Source organism: Camelus dromedarius, chromosome 11 (assembly GCF_036321535.1).
Source record: "Camelus dromedarius isolate mCamDro1 chromosome 11, mCamDro1.pat, whole genome shotgun sequence".
Lineage (NCBI taxonomy): Eukaryota > Metazoa > Chordata > Mammalia > Artiodactyla > Camelidae > Camelus > Camelus dromedarius.
The window spans coordinates 44,047,560-44,070,168 of NC_087446.1; the positions used below are offsets into that span (position 1 = coordinate 44,047,560).

Consider the following 22,609-nt stretch of genomic DNA (forward strand, 5'->3'; position numbering starts at 1 on the left):
TTTACACATAGTATCTGTTTTCTTATTTTCCCTGGAAATTTCTTTATAATCAGAAAAAGAACAATAGAAGTTGTGGCTAGCAGGTTAATGCTAGACAATAATGGGCAGAGTGGAAGAACAGCCAAAGCAGAGAACCCACCTAGCACCCAGATCTTGATTTTTAATACCATTCTCTGATAAAAGGAACCAGGGCCCCCTGAGAAATGGCTGATTCTATGACTGGGGCAGGAAGTATACAGGATAATCCCGGAGTATAAAGTAGTGCAAGAAAGTAAGAAGGGGCTCAAAAACAAACAAACAAACAATAAACCATACACTGATGGAGATATGTCAAAGGGACATAAGAGCCAACTGAAAGGCTCCCAATACCCAAAGCTGGAACAGTATGAGCAACAATATAAATCAAGTAGAACTGGATTATAGCCCGAAGTATAAAGTAAATATCCATGAGTCCATATTGATACAAATAAATGACTAGTTAAATAAATGAGAAAGAGACACATATCTCTCTTGCAGAGGAATTCCAAATCATTTCTGTAGATACTCTGCCCTCAAGATCGGGAGCATAACTCCCCACTCTGTAAGTGTAGGCTGTGCATAATGTCTTTCTTCCAAATAGTACAGTATGAAAAGGGGAAAAAAAGAGTAACTTCAGAGGGGGGAACCCAATAAACACTGCCTCGGCCCTGGTCAATATCAAAAGTGATGTCACGCTGACAGTATGTACTCCTGAAATGATGTAAGGAAACCATCTATCTCTCTGATCTTCCTCCCCAAAACCCATAACCTTAGTCTAATGATGAGAAAAAAAATCAGACAAATCCTAACAGATGGGCAGCCTACAAAATACCTGACTAATACTCATCAAAATTGTAAAGGTCATCAAAAATAAGGAAAATCTGAGGAACTGTCACAGTCGAGAGAAACCTAAGGAAACATGATGACTAAATGTAACGTGGTACCTTGATAGCATCCTGACACAGACAAAGGACATTAGGGAAAAACTAAGGACATATGAATAAAGTATGGACTTTGGTTAATAAAAAATGTATCAGTGTTAGTTCATAAATTATAACAAATATACTATACAAATGTAAGATATTAATAGGGGAAATTGAGTAAGGGAGTATATGGAACTCTGTACAATCTTCTCAATTTTGCTGCAAATCTAAAACTGTTCAAAAATAAAGTCTATTAAGAAAAAGGGAAACCATAGCATTAGGTCAGGTGAAAGATGCTAAAGATGATGATGAAGCAGTAGGTATAGTGAGGAGTCAGATTCAGAACATATTTTGAAAGTGCCCAGCAGAAAATATGTTGGCAGATTAAATATGGAGGGTGAGGGAAAGAGAATAGCCAGGTTTTTGCTTAAGTAACTGGATAACGAATAGTGCCTTTACTTAGTATATGGAGGGGAAATGAGAGAAGAGTAGATTTTGCTGCTTCTGAGTCATTTTACTGTCTGTAATTTTTTTTTTTTTTTTTTTTTTTTTGCTAATTCCTGATTTATTCTTGTGAACTGGTAGAATCAAGAAGGAAATTTCAAGCTGTATGGTTCCACACAGGATCTCAGATTAATATAACTTTATTGTATTTTTTTTAATCTTAAAGATACTAAAAGCATACTTTATAATAGAAAAGTATATAACTGCCTTTAAAAGAGATGATACAAACCCTTTTGTGACCTAATTTGGGGACAAAAAAATCATATTAAATCACTGGTTCCCTCAGCCCAAATCAATGAGTCTGGAAGAGGTACGATTATATCACGCTTTTAAAAAGCACAGAGTAGTTTGGAAATCTGTACTCTTTAAATTCTCCAGCTGACCCTGAGAACCACTGACCTAGATGGCAAAATTCCTCCAATTTAAAATAACAAAGCATCCCACCTTTCTATTTAAATTTCTTTATATGAGTAATTTCCAAAATACCTTTTTACCCAATAAGGAAGTAAAACAATTCCTGTCACACTGTGTAAACTTCCAAATTCATGACTGTTATGCATCACCATTATACAGTTATCTTTGTGGGGAGGCACTGAACTAAGCACCAAACAAGTGAAAAATCTGTCAGAAGAGACCTAGCGCCAAAGCAAAAAAAAAAAGAAGATACATTTGCTACCTTCTTGGCAAACTTACCGAAAACATTTGATTTCACAGTTATTGAAATTTCTGGCCACATGACTCAAATGATAAAACCTTAGATTCCATAGTTTACTCAGAGTAGGCCAGCAAATCACCTAAAAATATTCGCCACTAAAAAGGTATGTCTTGCGTGATCAGTAAATTTATACTCCATTAAACTGTCAAGCAAAAAATTATACAAAAGACAAAGATTCATTATCAACAGCCCTTCCCTCAGAACTGGAAACCATGACCAGAAGTTCACCGGAAGATCTCAACGTTCACTAAATCATAGCCAAGAGCATTTATGGAGTGCTCACTATGTGCAAAGCACTCTATTTGAAGGAAGAGGTCTTGTTTAAAGTAGCCATAATTCAGCCCATAAAGCCCTTTATAGTTAAAGATCAACAGTTTGAACCTCAGTCAGGAGCAAATGGGTAGCTGGTTCATACTGAAGGATGCAGGTGTAATTTGGTCGGTGCTGCTCAGTTTAAGTTGAATGGGCCTTTGCAGTTTGTGTAAATTCCACCTTCTGGGTGGTCTTCCAGAGCAATCTCAAAGAGGGCACACCACAGAGGTACTAGAGTTAATTTATGCTTATGTAGACTATGAGTCATGCGATGGCCATTAACACTATATCCTTAAGTGAGTACATAGATGTAAAATGTGCAAATCTCCAGCAGCATAAAGCCAACTTTTCTTAAAGCAGAAAAATGGCAACCAGAATGACCACTGAAAAACAAACCAAGATGCAAGTGCACCAAAGTATGGCTTGTTCCAAGTCAAATGCAAGATAATAAAGACAAAATATAAACAGCAGAAGGAATCGTGGGCTACAGACGGCTAACCCGTGGTCTTCAAGCACAGGAATGATAAACCAAATACAGCTATCTGTTTTGACCTTGACTCTCCTCTCCTCTGCCTACTCACTGGTGGTGGCACAATGCAGTAAGTGTTCAGAGTGGAAACCACAGCAGCCCTAGTGAGAGCTGCTACGTGTGGAACACCTACTCCACGGCAAGCAAACGTGACACTTCCACACAAGCAAAGAGGCTGGCTAACCGCCCCCCCCCCACACACAAATGTTAAAAACTCATCTTGCAGATGAACAATTACTAATCTAAAAAATTTTACTTTACCTTATTGCCTAGAAGGAGAAAAGTTAATCTTCTTTTCTAAAGTTTACTCTACTTGTTCTTTAAATCTCTTTCCTTCATTTCTAATACCTTAAATATATCCCACTTTACAACTTTCTTCAATTTATTAAAAAATAAATAAATAAAAAATTTCCCTTGAGTTTGCTTTCCCTCCAGTCATAAGAGGTTAGCGTCAACAGTCCCACTTTTACTACAATGAGGTAACCATGAGGACTGTGTTTTCTGGGGTTATTCCAATTTCAAATACTTCACCACATTATATCCACTTCAGCTTGGGGTTTGAAAACATGAGATTGTATCCTAAAATCTTCACAATCTTGATTTCACTGCTACTTCTACTAAAGTTGTTCTCTAATGTTGCCGAACCATTGACTGCTTCTCATTCTTCTGCGTCTCATAGCCTAGTTCATCCCTTCTGTGATATCTATACCCTCGACCTTGGCCTTCATACTAAACTTAAATGTCTTCCTTATCTACTCTGGCATTTCCCAGTATGTGTTATCAGTAACATTTTAGCCTCACGGTGTGTTCCTCAATTAAGAAGATTCCGTGGTCAAAAATTTTCAAAAATGGTACATATAACATTCTACTCCTGGAGCTCTACAGTGAACATTAGTGAATTGTGCACTGCTTGATTTTTATGATAAAGCAACCATTTGACCTATTTTTACTCAGTGTTTCCCAATAAGCAAACCTGTGTCATTGATCCCTAGAATTCTTTTTTTTTTTTTTTTCATGGAACATATATTAACATGTTATGAAATTACTATAATGCAGGATGCTCCTCAGTATTCTGATGAGACAAATACTCAGTAGAACACACTCTGGGGAATACTGATGTACCTAATTCTAAGCTAAAACCTGAAAACAATCAGGCCTCCGAAACTAAATTCATCATCTTTCCTCCCAAGCCAGGTGTTAAACATCAGATTAAACTTTAGTAACGGTTTTTTCACCAATCTCATATTCAGGCAGTTGATGAATCTTTTCAGCTCTTAACTGTCTGTGGTCTGTAGTGGTTTTTCCCTCCCTTACATCATTCTGTTGACATCACCCTAAGGCAAATCTTCCTTAAACCTCATCTAGACTCATGGTAACTAAGCACAAGAATTAGAGGAGAGCTTAAAGAAAGAAAGATTCTGGGCTCCACCGTAATCTTTCTAAATGAGAATTGCGGGGCAGGGAGGGGCAGCATCTGTGCTTCTAATGGACAGCTAGATTGGCAAATTGCTGAGGTAGACTGTGAAGGTTCCATGACTCTTCTCTTCAACCTAAACTAGGCGTTTTCAGTTCTCTTCCTTCATCTCTTCAAATGACATGATTTTGAGTCTCCTAACCATCAGTTACTCCTCTCTGAATGTGGTCCATTTTGCCTATAAACCTTTTAAAGTGAGGGTTTTATACTGCACCACAGAGCACTCTGGATATAGGCTGGCCAACTTGTGAGACTAAGACTATCAATTATCTATTGTTTCTCCTGGGTTTCTCTGTAGATCTGCCTTTATGCTGGACAAGCAAAATCATCTCCTCCCTCTTTCATGTCCTGCAGCAAATTACTACTCGTTATGATCAACACTAATCTGCAATAACCACTGGAATGCGAGTCACCCAGCAAACAGACATAACTCCCCAGAATTTTAAAGCATTACTTACCTAAAAGACCTTCTGGTCTCTGTTCTAAGTAAGTGGCACCCCTCCCTTTCTCTAATGAATGTTAGCTCTGAAAGTTGCAGTTTATGCCAATCCTTACAGTGTTTTAGAATCAATGCTCCACAGTTATAAAGTGTATTTTTCACTTACAAAACATCTCAACATTATTTACTTAGTCCTCTCAAAAGTTCCTGTGAGGGTATTATCCTCATCTTACAAATGAGGAAATTAAGGCTCATAGAGGTTAAGTAGCTTATTCAAAATCATACACACTAAGTGGGGAAAGTTGTGACTTTAACCTCACATCCTGCACCTTAATCATGGCTTTCTCCACTTTAAAATCCACGTATAGTCACTTGGCCATCATCAGAAAATTAGCACCAATTAACACCGCAGTGTGATAGCTACCAGATGGTGAATTACTAAGCAAAAGGAACAATCAGCCAGAATCCAGGGAGGCATTATAACATAATACAGAAGCTAAGGAGTGGTGCCTTTGGGGTCAGACAGCCCTGAATTTGGGTCCTAGCTCCATCTCTCACTACCACTGTTACCTTGAGTAAATTATATGCACTCTGTGAGCTTTGATTTTCTATTTAAGTTACAAAGAATAAAGGAGATGATAATTTTCTTTAAAGTTCTTAGCATAATGCTTGGTACATAGTTAAATCTTCATTCAAAGTTTTTTTTTTTTTTAAATTCCTAATTCAAACATGATAAACAGTTTATAAAAATAAGTCTGTTTGGAAGGAAATACAATCTTCTGATTTTGGTGTCCAGTCCTTCATCAATTACTTCCAGATGTCTGGGAATAGGACTATGTGAAGGCCATAGGAAGACAGAAGATAGTAATGAGGAGGGAGAAAATTTGAAATGATGCTTGAAGTGGAGGCCAAGAAAAAGTAGGTGAAACTACTAGATTAGAGCTAAGTCTAAGCTCCCAGCGGCTGCCTTCGCTGGGTCATCGTCACCATTACCAGTCACTGAGGGGGAAAAGAGAGAGAGGGGAAAAAGGGAGCAACAACTTAGAAGAGAAGGCAGTAGGTAAAGTGTCTACTTGAGATGTGACTAGATTATTAAATGGACAGAATTACATAAAGTGGGATTCCATTCCATTTCATTCTTTCAAATTATCACTGGGAAAAGATAAATTTGGGGGTATAAAGATGATGTTTTTAAAGTTTTATAAATAAACTGTTCACTGCTTGTAACACTGAGTAAAGATAATATTAAAATACTAATACTTTTCTTATTATCCCCCCAAATACATGTTCATCTCTTTAAAAAAATTAAAAGGATAGATAAGCAAAAAAAAAAAAAAATTACTTACAGTCCAACCACTCAGAGATAACTACTGTTAACACTTGGTATATAACCTTCTAAACTGTTTTCTATTCATATATTTATAAACACATGTATTTCACAAATGCGGGGTCATATGTAATTACTGTTTTGTAAACTTTTAAATTTATTTTAAATTTCTTTCCAGATCACTAAAATTCTTTTACAGCATTATTTGAAATGCCATATATATTTTTACTATATAGTTCATTTAGCTAGCCCCTTATTTTGGATATCTAATTTTTTTTTTGCTATTATAAAAAGATTAAAACATTCTTGTAGCTTTATGCATAAAACATGACATTTTAGCACAAATTCCTAGAAGTGTATTTGCTAGATTAATGGCATGCAGAATTCTAAGATTTTTAGCATAACTTGTTAAATTGTCCAGAATGTTACTGCCAGTTCACACTCTACCCAGCATTACTTTAAACTGCTAATTTCCCAGACTTTGACCAACACTGAATTTGATGATATTGGAAGTGTTCATTAAATTGGTAGGTAAAAAACTATTCCTCCTTTTACTGCATTTTTTATTACAAAGGGGTGGATAATTTTCCCCTATATTTATTATCTATATTTCTTATTTTGAAAAGTATGTTTATATCTTCTGCCCTTTTTTTTAGTGTCTGTCTTTCTCAATTGTGTTTTGAATATTAATTTCCTGTCTGTCACATGGATTGGGTGTATATTTTCCCAGTTTGTTTGTTTGCGAGTTTTTAAAATAGTGTCTTGATCTATAGAAATGTAAAATATTTAGGTAGTCCAACCTATGTATTTTTTCTTTTTGATTTCTGCTTTGAGAATATTGCTTAGAAAGGCTTACTTCACCCCAATACTACATAAATTTTCCATTTATATTTTCCCTTACTATTAATATTTTAAAATTTTATCTAACCTAGGCTTTATTGGAGTATAAGATACTGGGCTGTAAGATATTGAGGGTGGGATCTAAATTTATTTTTTAAATACTTAGCTGGTTGCCTGCCCCAACACTATTTATAGTATGTACTTCATTAATTATATTGGGCACTTTTTATCTCAAACATGCTAACATCTCTGAAAACTAGATGTGTCTATGATAAACAAACGTTTCACAATTTACTTGGCAGGTTTTTTTCTTTTCTTAGTGTTACTTGAAGTAATAATAAATCAGTTAATGGCTTCTTAAATTTGATGAAACACGGTATTTACTTCTATTCCTATTTCACTCAGAGTTTTCTTTTTTTAATTAAAGAATGCAATTTGAATTATTATAAAATCTCTTCTGGGCACATTAAAATGATCATATTTTTTCCTAAGAAGTCCCAGTATTGAACTGTTCGTACATTCCTGAAATAAACCCTACCTTGCCATGGCATGTTACTCATTCAACACATTGTTATATTCCTTTTACTAATATTTTATTTAAGATCCTTACTTCTACTTTCATAAAACAGATTGGTCTATAGTTTTTCTATGACTGTAAAGTTTTTGTCATATCTTGGTTTTAGAGGTATGTTAAATTTGTCAAAGAAGTTGATAAACTTTTATCTATTTTCTATGACTGAAAGTTTGTAATAATAGCACAGGAATAACAATGTTTTTTTCTTTTTTCTGTGAAAGTCTAAGCTGGTTTGTGATAACTCAATTTCTTCTATGGTTACTGGTCAATTCAAGTATTGTAATTCTTCTTTAGTCAAATTTTGTATTTTATTTTTAGAAAATTATGCTGAGATTTTTAACTTCCTACAATAGGGTTATCCATGGTACTCTCTTACATTAAAATAATTTTTTCCATATCTTTAGCTTTATCCCATTTTCAATCCTAGTGTTTTGAACCTATGTTCTTTTCTCCCTTTCTTTATTGATTAGACTTGACAGAAATGGTCTACTTTATTGGTCTTTTCGAAGAGCAACCTTTTGGATTTAACAGTTCTAATTCTTTATTGTTCAAGTTAATTTATCTGGGTGCTTTTAGTATTTTCTCTTTGCCTTTGATTGTCATCAGATTTCCTGTGACGTGCCTAGATGTGGTTTTCTTTGTATTCATCCTGCCTCAGATTTGTAGCACTTTTTGAATTTGTGACTTGTTTTTTTCCCTCAGTTTGGGAAAATTCTTGACTATTATCTCTTCAAATACTGCTTCTTTCCCATTATCTTTCTCTTCCCCTTCTGTGGCTCTAATATGTTAAACCTGAAACTGTGTATCTTGCATCTTTTCAATAATTTTTCATTTTTTTAGCTCTCTTAGCTTCAGTCTGAAAATATTCTACTGACCTCTTTTCTGTTCACTAATCCTGCCTTCTTCTATGTCCAATATGCTATTAAATTCATCTCAAGTGTTTATATTTCAGTTATTGCATTTTCAGCCCTGGAACTATTTTATTCTTTACAACAGATTGCTATTCACTAGTGAAACTCTCCATCTTGTCATCTATTTTCTTGAATATACTACACAATTATTTTAAAGTCTTTGCCTGATGACTTAAATATCTGGGTATCTGGGCCACTTACAGACCTGTTTCTTTTGTCAATTTACTTCCCTTGGTCCTTTACTCCGGTATGCCTGGTAATTTTTGATAAATGCCAGACATTGTGTATGAAAAATTGGACTCTGAAAGATGATGATGTAATCTTCTACAGAGGGTTTATCCTGTCCTCTGATAGGCAGCTGCAGTGAGGAGGGGAAGGGGAAAAAAATAAAAAGATTACCTTAATCTAATCAAGGACTGAGCTCACTTGGGGTTGGGTTGCAATTATTGATAAACTTGGTCTACTTTTGATTTTTCCCCATTATATTAGTATGCTAAAGCTAAATAGAGCCTATTGTTAAAATTTGGGAACTCTGGGAGCCAGTGACTAAACACAGGCATTATTAAAAATAAATTATACGAACTTACAATTAAATAAATTATATTAAAAACAAAGATAATAAGTACTCAAAATTCACCACTTAATAAATTTTTAAACTTAATTTAACTGTTTTCTATGTTATTTACATCTGTTGTATCTGTATTACAGAAATACTATATAATGGTGTTAATACACATCTCTTCCCAATTCGACATTCAGTAATGTCTGTCACATTTGTAGCTTGAAACAGCCTATGGTGGAAATATTTGCACCACAGTAATCAACAGACACTAGAAATCAGAGTTTGATTTATTGTTTTGCTGATTGTCTAGATCAGTTATTCTCTGTTGGAGGTGATTTTGTTCCCCATCCTGGGGTATTTGATAATATCTGGCAAAATTTTTGTTTGTCACAACAGTAAGGGGTCAGGGAATGGGGAGGAGGGACAGGTACTGCAGGCATCTAGTGCGTACAGGTTAAGGATGCTACTATACATCATGCAATGCATAGGGCAGCCCCCTACGACAAAGTATTATCTATGAACTTTCCCTTTGATAGAGCTTTGGGTGGCTGACCCTGTTTTTTGTCACTTTTTGCTCTTTTCAATGTTCCCTTGTAAAAAATCCTAGCCACAGATATTTCCATCTTTCCCTTAGTTGGGACAGGTGCATCTTTGCAGTTGTAAGCAATGCTATTGTTGAAATAAGCATCCACTAAAAGTAAGTTCCATATACGTGGTCTACAGAAAATATTTTGGGAAGCGTGGTAGAGGATAATAATTTAGAGAATCCGTAACCAAGTATTTGTTTATACTTCCACCGTTCAAGTATCAACTTGAATCATTTAATTCTGCAGTTATTCTTGATTTACTGGAATTCAACCATCTGTTTAACAAATAATTAAGGAGCAAGGATATGCAAAGTCCTATGGCCCTGCACTGGGTGGGGATGTGGGTTACAAAAATCCTAAAGCATGACCTATTCTCTTAAGAAGTTTCTAGACTTGTTAGGGAGACACTTGCAAATAACTAATGTATTTTAAGACTCTTAGTTACTCATCTAAGTCACATTATTTGGGGAATTTAGAAATCAGACTAAATTTTTAAGAAATTATTTGACAGAAACTGACTTGATTTTAGATTTGCATGCTGCTTATAGTTCACCGCGTAAATTTATTTAGAGCTGCACAGCTTTTACACACCTTACTTTATACTTACACCTTTCTATATTTTACAGCATACTTATGTAATTATTTCATTTGGTACAGTAGTGCTATGGGTTAGAACAGGTTAATGTTATTCTCACCATTTGACAGATGAGGAAAATGAGATGGAATGTCTGAGTAACTTGCTTATGGTTACGCAGCAAGTCTGTGCTGGAACTTTACAAAACTGTGCTTCCACTTGGTACTCTGGATGGCTTCTGCACTTTTCTTTGATAATGTTATGCGGTGGGTCACTTATCCATGTGTAAGACACACTAAACACGTGTATCTGAAAATTTATGATATTCTCATTGAATTAGTGACCATGTTTTGAAAAAAGAATTATTCATATACAAGAAGAGCAGCTCTGTGGATTGCCTCAGAAGTACTGGCTAAAACTTGTACATTATTTTTTAATTAACTGTCTTTAAGTAATTTCAAGTCTGTGAACTGGAATAATAAATGTTCATCAATTTTCTGAGCCATGTTTACACAAACAAGATAAATTGACATGAATTACAGTTAAAATTTTTGTCTATTATGTTTCCCAGTTTGTTCGAATGACCCATCCTAATTCACTAAGAAGAATCTAAGCTATTTCTGTCTACATTTGGAAAACTAACGAAAGAGCTAGGATTGTGGTTTAGGTAAAACAAGGCAAGACTGCTCTTCCTCCACTTTTCTTCTCCCAAAACACATGTACATACATGTACACTCATACACTCACTTTCAACTATCCAGTTGTTGCTTCAATTTTTTTACATGTATGTATGTAGTTTTTAAACAGAGAAATGTAGTTATAATTATCTTTGCATGTTGTTAAACTTTGAATCATGCCTTACTATATAGCTTTCCAGTTTCTCAAAATGTTAGTTGTTCTTTCCCTTCCTTTCTTTTTTGTGCTACACTTTTAAACCATTTATGCTTTTCTCTTTTTTCCTGATGGTTTAATGAGTCAGGCATTAACAATGTTTTTCTCTCCCTGTCTTTGTCAGTAGCTCCAGGAAGTACTTTTCTTTCAGTCTACCTATGGTCTTGTCTTGAGCTTTCAGATGAAATGAAGATACAAAAGTAACTCCCTACATTACAGGTTCTCTTCCTGTAAATCACCGTATGTGGGGACGAGACAGGAAGGGTCAATGGAATTAGAGAAGATAATTTTGTATTCTCTTCAATACCAGTTATTTAGATACAACAAAAGTTTAAGTTAGCCACTACTCAGAAATCTAGTTCATTTCATAGTGGTTTCATCGTAATGGAAAGCTTACTTTGTTAAAGGATTTAGAATGAGGTGAAGGGAATTTTAGATCTTTTAAATTCAAGTTAAATGCACTTTGTTAAAGGTTAAGAAACATTTGCTAGAATTATGAGCAATTTCCAGCTAGAGTTCCATAAAAAGAGAGCCTGCAGTTAAGTTCATGTTACCCTCCCTAGTAGAATTCCACAGTGACTGGAATGGTTTATGAGTAAATATCATATGGATAGCTTTTTAAAGGGTTGGGAAATTGAGATCTGAAGAAAGAGTAAGAATGGAAAACTCTATCTCTCCCTTCTCTCTTTCTCCTCCCCCTTCATGCTTTCACATCTCCCTGCCCCCAACACACACACACACACACACACACACACACACACACACACACACACATGCACACACACACACACACCACTGTATCAGAAGAGGAAAAATTTATGTTTAAAGTCTCCTTTAGTGGTAAATGGAACAGCATAGTTGAGTAAATTGTGTGTGGCATTGAACTGGAATTTCTTCAGTGAAAGGGCTTATGTTCTTAAAGAGCTGAAAAGGGCTTAAATTTTCTAGTAGCCTGGAATAAAATTGCACAGGAGGCGCATGTGAAATGCAGCATGTGTGAATAGTTTTGCAGCAGAGTCCCATTTGAAATGTAGCAACACAGCTGGAGCAGTGACTCATCACACTAACATCTACTGTTAATAGACAGACTCTCCCTAATAAAGCCTGCACTTTCTCACGTTATAAGGCATCTCTTAGGCTGTTGTGATAGTATGATATGTTCCCTAAACTTGGTCAGGCCACTTGAATTTAACATTTGTTGAATACCTGCCATATACTAGGCATTTTTCTGCATTTAGTTCTTACACCTGTTTGGTTTTATTTTCCCCATTTTATAGGTGATGAATTTGAGGTCACACATCTGGGCTAATATTCAACTGGTTCTACCAGTTGCTTTTAGCCTGTGCTTGTTCTGTATGTTTGATAAAAATGAAGATACAAAGAAATTTCAGGATAGAAGGAAAGACATTTCAGATAGCTCATGTCAGTTGCCCTCAATCGTCTCAAAAATGTAGGGAGAGAATTCAAAAACAAGGGTGAAAATTTGGGACACAGCTACTTGAGAAAATGTAATGGGATTAGCAGTGAAAATAAAATGATTTTCCAGTTTTAATATCTAGAATCCAGCCCACGAATCCAGCTGCTGCCCTACTTCGCAGATGTCAAATGGCCTGATGGCTTCCTGAACACTGGCTACATCTTCCTGTCAGGATTCCAAGAGACTTCCCCAAGGACAGCAACCAGCCCACAGCTCAGTTCTTCTTAACGACCTGCCATGATGGATCTATTTACTTCTGGTTCAGCCCTCCCTAGATTGGAATGGTCTTCAATTTTCAACTTAAAATACTATGACAAGGACAGATTTTTCAGGGAATTGAGATGTGTGTCTGTGTGTTGCATTTGTTCCAATTATGCTGAGCAAAATAACCAGACTAGAGTGACCAAAACAAAATATTTTCCTATAATTATTTTGCTTTCTTCTTTTCTAAAAGTTTGAGCATCACTATGTCAAATCCATTTGTACCCTGTCTGTATGACCTTCACAAAATACTTGCCCTCTCTGTTTCTTCACCTGTAAAATGTGTTGTTGTGAAGATTAAAGGAATATATATAAAACACTAAGAACCATGCCTGGCATACGGTAATTGCTATATAAGTGTTAGCTCTTATTTTTTATCATCATCATCATCATCATCATCATCATCATCAGTGAACCTGTGGAAAATGAGCTGTCAATTTGGTGTGAGGCCTGATTAGTAAATGTATAGAAAATAAAAACTATCCTATGTGGCTCTTCAAAGTTTTAAAATTATCAAGAGCTGATTACACATGGATAACACTGAGGTTTATCAGCCAACAAGGAAAAAAAGTTCCCATGGAAGCTATTAAACCCTTACTTCTTTCTCTTATCAGCTCCAGAAGTCTATCCTGTGCAGCATTACGGCTTAATCCCCATTTTCATCATGCTATTATCTTATTCAAAGTTTCTCCACAATCTATCTCAAAAAGGTCCAACATGCATCTGCTCAACAAACAAATATTTAGTGATTATTACATGCCAGGGGCTAGAGATATAAATATGACTAAGGCATGGCTTTGCAATTGTGGAGTTCACTTACTGGTGGGTAGACAGACACATAAACAGATAATTACAGAGTGGAGTAGAAGGAGCAACGATGCAAGCGCATACAAGGTGCTATGGGAGCAGAGATGAAGGATACCAGAGTCCACCCCAGAAGGCTCAGACAGGGCTTCCTGGAGGAAAGGATGCCAGGGCTTAAAGGGTTTCAAGCAGCAACTTAAATGTCTTCTCTGGTATCCCAAGGCTTCCTTAATCGGTCCTTTTTAACCCTCCAGCCATTTCTCCATTACCCACAACATGACTCACCTCCCCAATCCTACTGGACAAGTCTCATAACTATTTCCTTGAAAAATCCACTTTTGATCCCATCTCCAATTGCTCTCCTCATATGGCATCTCTATCAGGTGTTCTCTGCCTGGTACAGTGTGTTCTCTTCTCCTCCATGGAAATGGGCCCTACTTTGATGCAGTCATACACCTTCCTATTATTACTCATGAAAGCATATCAATCAGGCACATTCAGACGGACATTAGTGCTGCTTTCCCACACTCTGTAATTGTTTATTGTGTTTTTCTTATCACTTCAACCAAACTATAAGTACCTTAAGGAAAAAACAGTTCATAAGTTTACTTTGTTTCACAACACCTGGCAAGGTGTCAGCCAAAACAAAATACAAGATGTCAAAAATACTTTCCGAATTAAGTTATTTCACCAATGCCTTCTCTGGTCTATCTGATGTGCAATAAATTCATTTTATGAAAGTTTAGACGTTCAAATAACCAGAGAAGAGAACATTCTTACTTCTGTCAGTTAATTTACTAACTGAAAGTCAGTAGTACTCTGTGAGAAATAAACTAGCTTGGTAGAATTTGTGAATGTGAAGAAAACGTGAACCATGGAATAAATTACACATTGGGTTTATAAGTAGCCTCTGAATAAGGTTCTTGTACTTGGTAAGCGGTGAAAAAGTGGTATATTGTTGAGAGGGAGTATATTTAGGTTGAGTGCAAGTTTGAATGGCCTTTTTTGTAAGGAAGTATTATATATATATATATAATATCAGTTAAATATTTTATATATATATATATATATCAGTTAAATAAATGAAGAGGATTATACACGTACGTGAATGCGTGCGCACGCGCACACACACACACTGTAAGTATGAATGAGATAGCAGAAATGGCTGTTGGGAAAACAACCTTTTCATATTGCTAATGATAAGGCACTTTTAAACTTGGCACTTCTCTCTTATTTCATTTCTCATCTGTTTCCCTTCCACTGTTATTTCTCATATTATTCCTCTATTTTATCTTTTCTGCCTGATTTTCTTCTTCTCTAACAAACAAAAACTCTACACACTTTTTCTCATCCACACTCAGAGACACACACCTCAATTGTTTCCTGCACTTTGGGTTCAAAGTATGAAACCAGCTATCTCAAGAGGGTGTCTGATAGTGATGCCATTAACTCACTAGATGAGTGAGTGGTTTTCAAACTTTTGCTCATAAACCTCTCAAAGAACTCTGAGAAAAACAGAGACTCTGTGCCGGTTATCAATTCACCGCCTCTAAATCCATCTTCCTTGCCTGCTCTGCTAAAGCTGTTCTGGGACCTTTCAGTATTCTTTTCTTGGTCAGCTAACATGGTACTGAACTTCGTCAGTAGAGGGCACGGGAGAAGGGCTGCAGGGAAGAGCTCTCCTCCTTCCTGGGTTCAGGGAGCCCGCTCAACAGGCTCCTGCAGAGCTCTCAGCTTCCCCAGCGTCTGGCTCTGGCAGTGCAGGCAGATTCCCTACTTGCAGGCCCCACTGCCAGGCAGGCAGCTTCCCCAGCACCCAGCTCCCTAGTGTGTGCATACTCTCCGGCCCCCAGCCCTTGGGGCGACACTGCTTCTCTGGAGACAGGCTCCTGAGGCACAAGCAGCTTCTTTGGAGCGAGGTGCTGCCTTCAGGGCACAGGAGTGAGCAGCAGCTAGTGGCCAGCAGCCTCCCCAGGCGCTTCCCTCAGGTAGTTCTGCAGTGGAGTTCCTCCAGTGAGACACCTCCCTGCAAACAGCTTTCCCTGGGGTCCCAGAGGGGAGATTTCCAGCAAATCCCTGAAGGCAGATTTCCGGAAAGTTACACCATCATGGCTCCACAGTGACTCCTGTGCCATCAGCCCTGGGGAGGGTCGGGGGTGGGTTGCAGGGGAAGCTCTTCCTTGGGCTCTATCTCAGCCCCAGGGATCATGACAGCTTCCCAAATTTCTATCTCCGTGTTCTTTAGAATTCCTATTTACTTCTTCCTAGCCAATCCCTCATTACCACAATTCCCTATTACATGGGGTAAGTCTCTAAATTAAACTTTCCTGTTCAAATGACTGTGTGGCTTCTGTATCCAGATTGGGTGCTGACTAATACGCACTTCCTCATATATTTTAAAGTGACAGCTAAAATTTCTTATCAAAAATTTAAATAATTGAAAAAGATAAATTATCTGGTGTTCTGTATATAGATCACATGCTTAAAATGTATTTTTGTCAAACCCTTAGAATGACATATCTAGATCTGTTAATGGACGGAGAAGTCCAGCATATAACCAATAATTTGCATAGGCAGTCCTTCCTTATTCGCCTATCAAGGAAATCAGACTTACTTTCTGTACACATCACATGCACACACACACACACACACACACACACACTCTTCCATTTAAAAAATGTGAATAAATATGTTGATACATGTTCTCGTGACACACATCTCACTTAAATAGACCTGTAGAAAACAGATAGACAGACAATAGATGGAGAGAGAGGTAAGCAGACAGTTGGTGGGCAGACTGAGCCTTGCCAGTTTCAATACTTTTTTACCAGTTCAATATTTCTTCATATTTTTTTGGCCTTTCATGGGTCTTTCCTTCAGAAGTGATACATTCCTGAACTGTCCTTTTGCCTTAGAGATTTCACCCTGTGACAATAAATCATAGGAAGATTTAGGGTGGGTGGAAGGCATGCCATCTTTTATGAAGTGGGAGGAAGGCGACTATGACAGAGGAGACAGGAAGGAAGCGGTAGCTGACTACAGACTCTCTCAGACACAGAGAGCAGTTTCAGAAAAGCATACATACAGAGGTTGAGGACCAGAAAATTGCTTCCCTCAAAACTATCCATGCCCTGGGGCCTCATACCCTGTGGACACCTAGGGTACAAGTTCTCCAGTATGAAGACAGCAACACTAGACCAAAGAACTACTGCATTCTACAATGAAGGCCAAAGCAGCGACATTGTTTCCCCTAAAACTGACAGTAAACCACGTATGGAGAAGCACACAATTGTTTTTGTTTTTAATGTAGAATTATAAAAATATTAACCTTAAAATATTCCTTAAAAACTGGAAAAAAAAAAGCTTTCCTTACAAGAATGCCAAAGTTTCCTTTAGAGTCAATATCACATCAAATATGAAACTCCCTGAACCCCACCAATACCTACGTTTGAATAAGAGCCTTACTTTCACTGTTTGTGACTCAAGATGTCACGTGGGTCAAATCCTTCATTTACAGTGGTTCTGTTTCTTATTTAAAACAGTAAGTTTTCCTTGGATCCACTATTTTACTGAATTACATAATAGGGAGAGAAATGAAGAATCTTAAACAAAAAGCAAAGGAGAAGTGGCCAATTTTTACCATTTGGGATATTAACAAGTTTAACATGGCTCAGCAACTATCTTAAGTGTTATATCAACTATTATGACACAAGCTAAAGGTGTTGAAATATAAAGATGTGTGTTTTCTGAGAGGAAATGGGTGACAATTTGAAGGGCTGGTTCTTTAAAAGGAAGAATAAATACATAAGAATTCAGAACAGATTCTCAACCAACACTAATGTACAATGAGGTTTATGCAAGTTAAGAAAGGTTTTAAACGTTTTAAAAAAATTTTTTAAGGAAACTACTGTTTCCTGTTATTTTTGGAAAATCTGTAAATGCTAGTGTTTTCAAAAGGAAACATTTGTGGAGAGATAGTATGTTTTACATGCTACACATCTCAGATTCTTGTTTGTTCATTTCCCCTAAGAAGTTTGTAATTCTGTTTTAAATAAATGACATTTACTCTTAGTTAAGGTTTCTGTCTTTTTATTCCCCCAAACCAGCATCCACATGGGAAGTACAGGGCTTCTAGTATTTTCTCCACCTAAATAATATTTTAGTAAAGATTTTTCTTTCTTGAATAAGATCCAAAATCCCCAGAATATATTGATTAAATTATTTTGTTGAAAAAGTCTATTTACTGCCTGTTTTATAATAAACTACTAGGATCTTTAAAACAAAGATTCTGGATTAATGCAAAAATTATTAAAAGTCATAGTATGTCATTTGCTTACATATGTATAAGGATCTGTTATAATTCCCATTTTACTTTCAATACAGGTATTGCCCCTCACTGCAGTAGTATGAATAATCAACTTGGTGGATATTACTACACCAAGGATGTGAAGGATGCACATAAAGAACTTCCATTATGGTTCAGTAAATAAATTAAGGGCCATCACTTGAAGTTAGAAAAATCAATAAATACATAGACATTTCTATGTTCACCAAAAATTTCTTTCATACCTGCCAAGCACCATGGCTACTGTGATGAACAAGTCAATGTTGGGATTTTTTAAGATGCAAATAATGGAAAATCAGCCAGTCTACCAAACTGGTAATTTATCATGAAAGTCAATAGCTGTTTTCATTTTGTGGGGGAAAAAATAGAAATAAGAAAATTTAGTAATGGAAAAACTCTGACGTGGACAAGCGATACCAAGTTTGTTGCCATCTGTGATTTGTCCTATCCATGGGTTTTTTTTAACGTACTTACTTGAACAATGGAGTTCCACAGACAACACATTTATATATTCCAGGATCTTTGTGATGTGTATATTCTCCTTCGAAGGCACTGATACACAGTAAACAGAGCATAAAAAGAAATTAAACAAAGTTAGCATTATTTCTTACAGAATGTATTTGCTTAAAATATATTTCTCTAATAAATCTTTCAAGGGCCTTTTGTCCTAAAATGAGAACAGACCAAACATATGGAAATCTAAGCATTACTAATATATTTCAAATCCGTATAATGAAATGTGCATATAACTACTCCAAACTAGTACAGGTTAAATAAAGGGAAAGAAAAAAGCAAGCCATCTAGTTATGTAATGCTTAGAAAATGTTTTTTCCTATTTAAAAAAAAAAAAAGCCTGTAGTTCAGATTCACAGAAAAAACATTATTACATAATATTTCTGCTACTCTACAGTGTCCAAGAGTGTATACGAGAAAATGTAGAAGGGTCCAAAACTTCAAGTGGAAGGAGTCTTATTTTTTGGTTTGAAAAGGAATATTGCAGCTTTAAGGGAATATTTTTCTAAGTTAACAATCTTAAAGGCTAGGAGGTCATTCAGCTAATACAAATCAGCTGTGCTAGCCCAACAAAAAGTCTATGTGCTCTGCAGCTTGTTTTTATTATCCTTTCACCCTCTTTATGAGGTCCAATTTTTTTATAAACAGAATTTTTAAGAATGACCTAATCTCTAGTTGTTTGTGTGCATTAAATCATTTTGCTAGTCATGTACACAACAGGACGAGTAGACGTCTTGGGCTGAGACTGAAGTCCATCGCTAGCTCATTGTGCAGTAAGGGTGGACTTTGTCAGAGATGCAGCATTTGGTAAATTCAGTAAACAGTATATACTTTGACAGGAAGAGAGAGCTGCCTGTTAACGAGGACCCCCTGTGTGGTAAAGAGCTCTTTCAGCTCATGAATGAAAACAAGAAGTTACATCATTAATAAATTTGGACCAGAGGTAAGTTACGGCCTTATGCCAAGCTCCATGGTATAAATTAGACAACAAAATGGTTGGACTTTGGCAAGTTACCTTTGAGCTGGAATCAGCTGAGAGAGACTTTATTCACTAAAAACAGTCTTGGAAGTGAACAAACTCTTTTTTCAGGACTTAAGGCGAACTTCCAAGGACCAAAGCCATGTGAGGGCAGTTATTGAAAATTTTTGACATTCCAACCACAAATGAGCCAATAAATACTTTCTCCACATGTGCTTCAAAAAGAAATTGGAGTGGGGTAGAAAGGAACTAAATTATGCTACCTTCTTTTTGCAGCCAAAACGTCTATCCTTACAATGGCCACCTTCAAATTTTCAGCATCCTGGCAAAGTGCCATGTCCCTCATGGTTTTGCTTACTGTGATGTCTTCCCAAAAAATGTACCTAAATCGCTATTACTGCCACACATTTTGCAGTAAACTAAAAACAGGCCCTTAACAAAAGCCTTGTGACTTTACGAGAGATAGAGTGTTCATTAGATGGGGGAAGGAATACATAAAACTTAGTCTTAACCTAAACAATACCATTTTCAGCCTTTTCAAGGATACTAATTTGTAGACTTTAGCAAATAAGTGTGGAATCCTTTAAATTAAATGGCAAGGAAGAGGATTCAAAGGTTGGGGGGGGTGGTGAGGGATGAAGAAAACTAGCTCTTGCTTAATGACTTCTTCATAAGCTCGCCTTACCTTTCCGTCCCTTTCTCCTGAGTGACATGGTACTGCAGGGGTGTTAGCCGCTTCCTCAGTTCCTGCTGGGAAAAGACCACCTTACAGCTCTTTTTATCCCTACATGACCCTGGAAAGAGAGAGGATATGGGAGAAAGAGGCTTTTTAGCTTGAATCCTAAATAATTGCTTTGGCTGGCCGCCACAACACAGCCTCTGCAGTCACTTCTCAGTGACCAGACTGGCCCCTAACACACGAGACAATCTTACCTGAACTGCAGCCGATGATTTCTCTCAATTTACAGAGAAGGTTACTCAAGATTCAGGCGAGCCCTCTGGAGCGCTGACAATGCACTCCAGCCAAAGCTGCTAGCCTGAGACAGTAAAAACTCACTGAACACTCACAAGATGGGAGCATATCCATTATGTTTCCCAATACCTTCAATTTCTTTTTTTTTAAACGAATTCAAAAAGCATAATCCTATAAGCATTTGTGCTGTATATATAAGATGATGGGCATATTATGTTAAACAATATCTCCATTCAATAATTTTGCAGTTTAGTAGAATAGCCCGCAACCTTCATCATTCAATTTCCATCCTGGGTGATTTAAATACCATCCTATTTATTTTATTTTATTTTTTATTTATTGAACCCTAAAGAGTTATTTTTCCATGACTAGGAATTGCTATTCTCTGTGATTTTGTCAGACTTCCTGAGGTTCTGCAGAGTCCTTAAATACAAACATCTCTTGAAAGACTGCATCTTACCATGTCAAACGGGCAGCAAGAAACTTTTAATAAACTCCAGGAGAAGGCATGTATAGTAATGCAGATTGAAGAAGTTCCAAAGAAAAAGTGAAATAAATAGGGAGGGGGAAAGACGAAGAGAAAATGAAGAGTGAATGTGATTTTTGAGACCTACATTTTTCTTTTTGCAAAGTATACCTAGGAAGACTTTGCTGATTAAGTGTATTTGAATGGTAAAATAATTTTAACATGGTTCTAATAACAATGTTTGCTTTTATTTCAACCTATATAGACTACAGTAAAATGTTCAGACAACACCTGCTTCTATGTAGTACCTGAACAAATGATTGAAAAGAAATACAATTGGGTTCTGCATCTGCAGATTCAACCAAACATGATGGAAAATATCCCACCCTACCCCTGCCAAAAAACAATTCCAGAAAGTTCCAAAAAGCAAAACTTGAATTTGCTATCCTAAGGCAACTATTTACATAGCATTTATGTTATATTTACAACTATTTGCATATCATTTACATTGTATTAGGTATTATAAGTAATCTAGAGATGCCTTAAAGTATAAGGCAGGATATGCATAGGTGACATGTAATATTACAGCAACTTACATGAGGGGACCTGAGCATCCTCAGATTCTGGTATCTGCAGGGGGTCAGGAATCAATCCCCTGTGGATACTGAGGGGTGACCTGTAACTCCGGGACATTGCAACCCGTATCGCTACAGTGCAATTGCTTTTCTTTGCTTTTCCATCACAGTGTGAAAGAGGCTTGCAGATGGCCCTACATGCAAAAATTTCTTACTGTGTTTTGAAATCACTAGAAGAAAGCTCGCTTAGGTTCCTGAATTTAAACCCAACTTTTTTTGAAATATTAAATAAATATGATTTAGGAGTAGAAATGTTTTCTACTTCTTTTACTTTTAAGGCACCTAATGTCATAGTATGTGAGATCACTGAAATTAGAATAGGAGAAACTTAACTAGCCAGTGACCCTGACTGTGGGACTAAAGAAGGACGTTAGCTTCCAGAGTCAGGGCCAGGGCCACCAAGATAGAGGGGTTGATTTTCTATGAGGAAATACGGAGGCAGGAAAAGAGCAAACCAGAGCCAAACAGAAAAGCACACCTTTGAGTAGACCTGTGGGTTGTCAAATAGCGCCTCTCCTGACCTTCCACAAAACATGCTGGCCCTGCTCTGGCCTGGGAAGAGCCACAGGAATGGCTGGCATATCACTAATGGCACGTTGGTCTCTCACCTCACTGGAACCCATATTACACTAGGCTTTCTCCAAATACCTACTACTTACACTTTTAATATTTTCTAAGGCGTAGATAGAAATGTTTCCCTGAGAAATGTCTGCACTGTCAGAACAAGCCTCTCCACAGCCTGAACGCAGAACTGGCTGTAATAGGTGAATCTCTGCTCAAGTCACTATAGATGTATTAAAAAGTTATCTTTTTGTTTTTATTTTTTTGTCTGCTAGAAGGGTTGTATCTTGGTTGATTTCATCAAAAATGCATTGACTGCAAATCTAACATGACAAAATATCTTGGTTAAAATTATTCTTTCCAATGGCATAAATAATTAAAATCTATACAATCAGAACTAAACAATTCTGTCCAA

General features: G+C 36.7%; 1 protein-coding gene across 2 annotated transcripts in view; it reads right to left on the reverse strand.

The window, feature by feature from the left end:
• Positions 1-22,609, reverse strand: part of MSRB3 (methionine sulfoxide reductase B3) — a 150,908-nt gene that overhangs the window by 83,334 nt on the left and 44,965 nt on the right. For both annotated transcript variants that reach the window (XM_010994208.3, XM_064491734.1), the window contains exons 3-4: positions 20,245-20,353; positions 18,542-18,619 (exon numbers count right to left, since the gene is read on the reverse strand). In XM_010994208.3, coding sequence (XP_010992510.1) covers positions 18,542-18,619; positions 20,245-20,353 — 187 coding nt within the window. The remainder of the gene's footprint in view (positions 1-18,541; positions 18,620-20,244; positions 20,354-22,609) is intronic.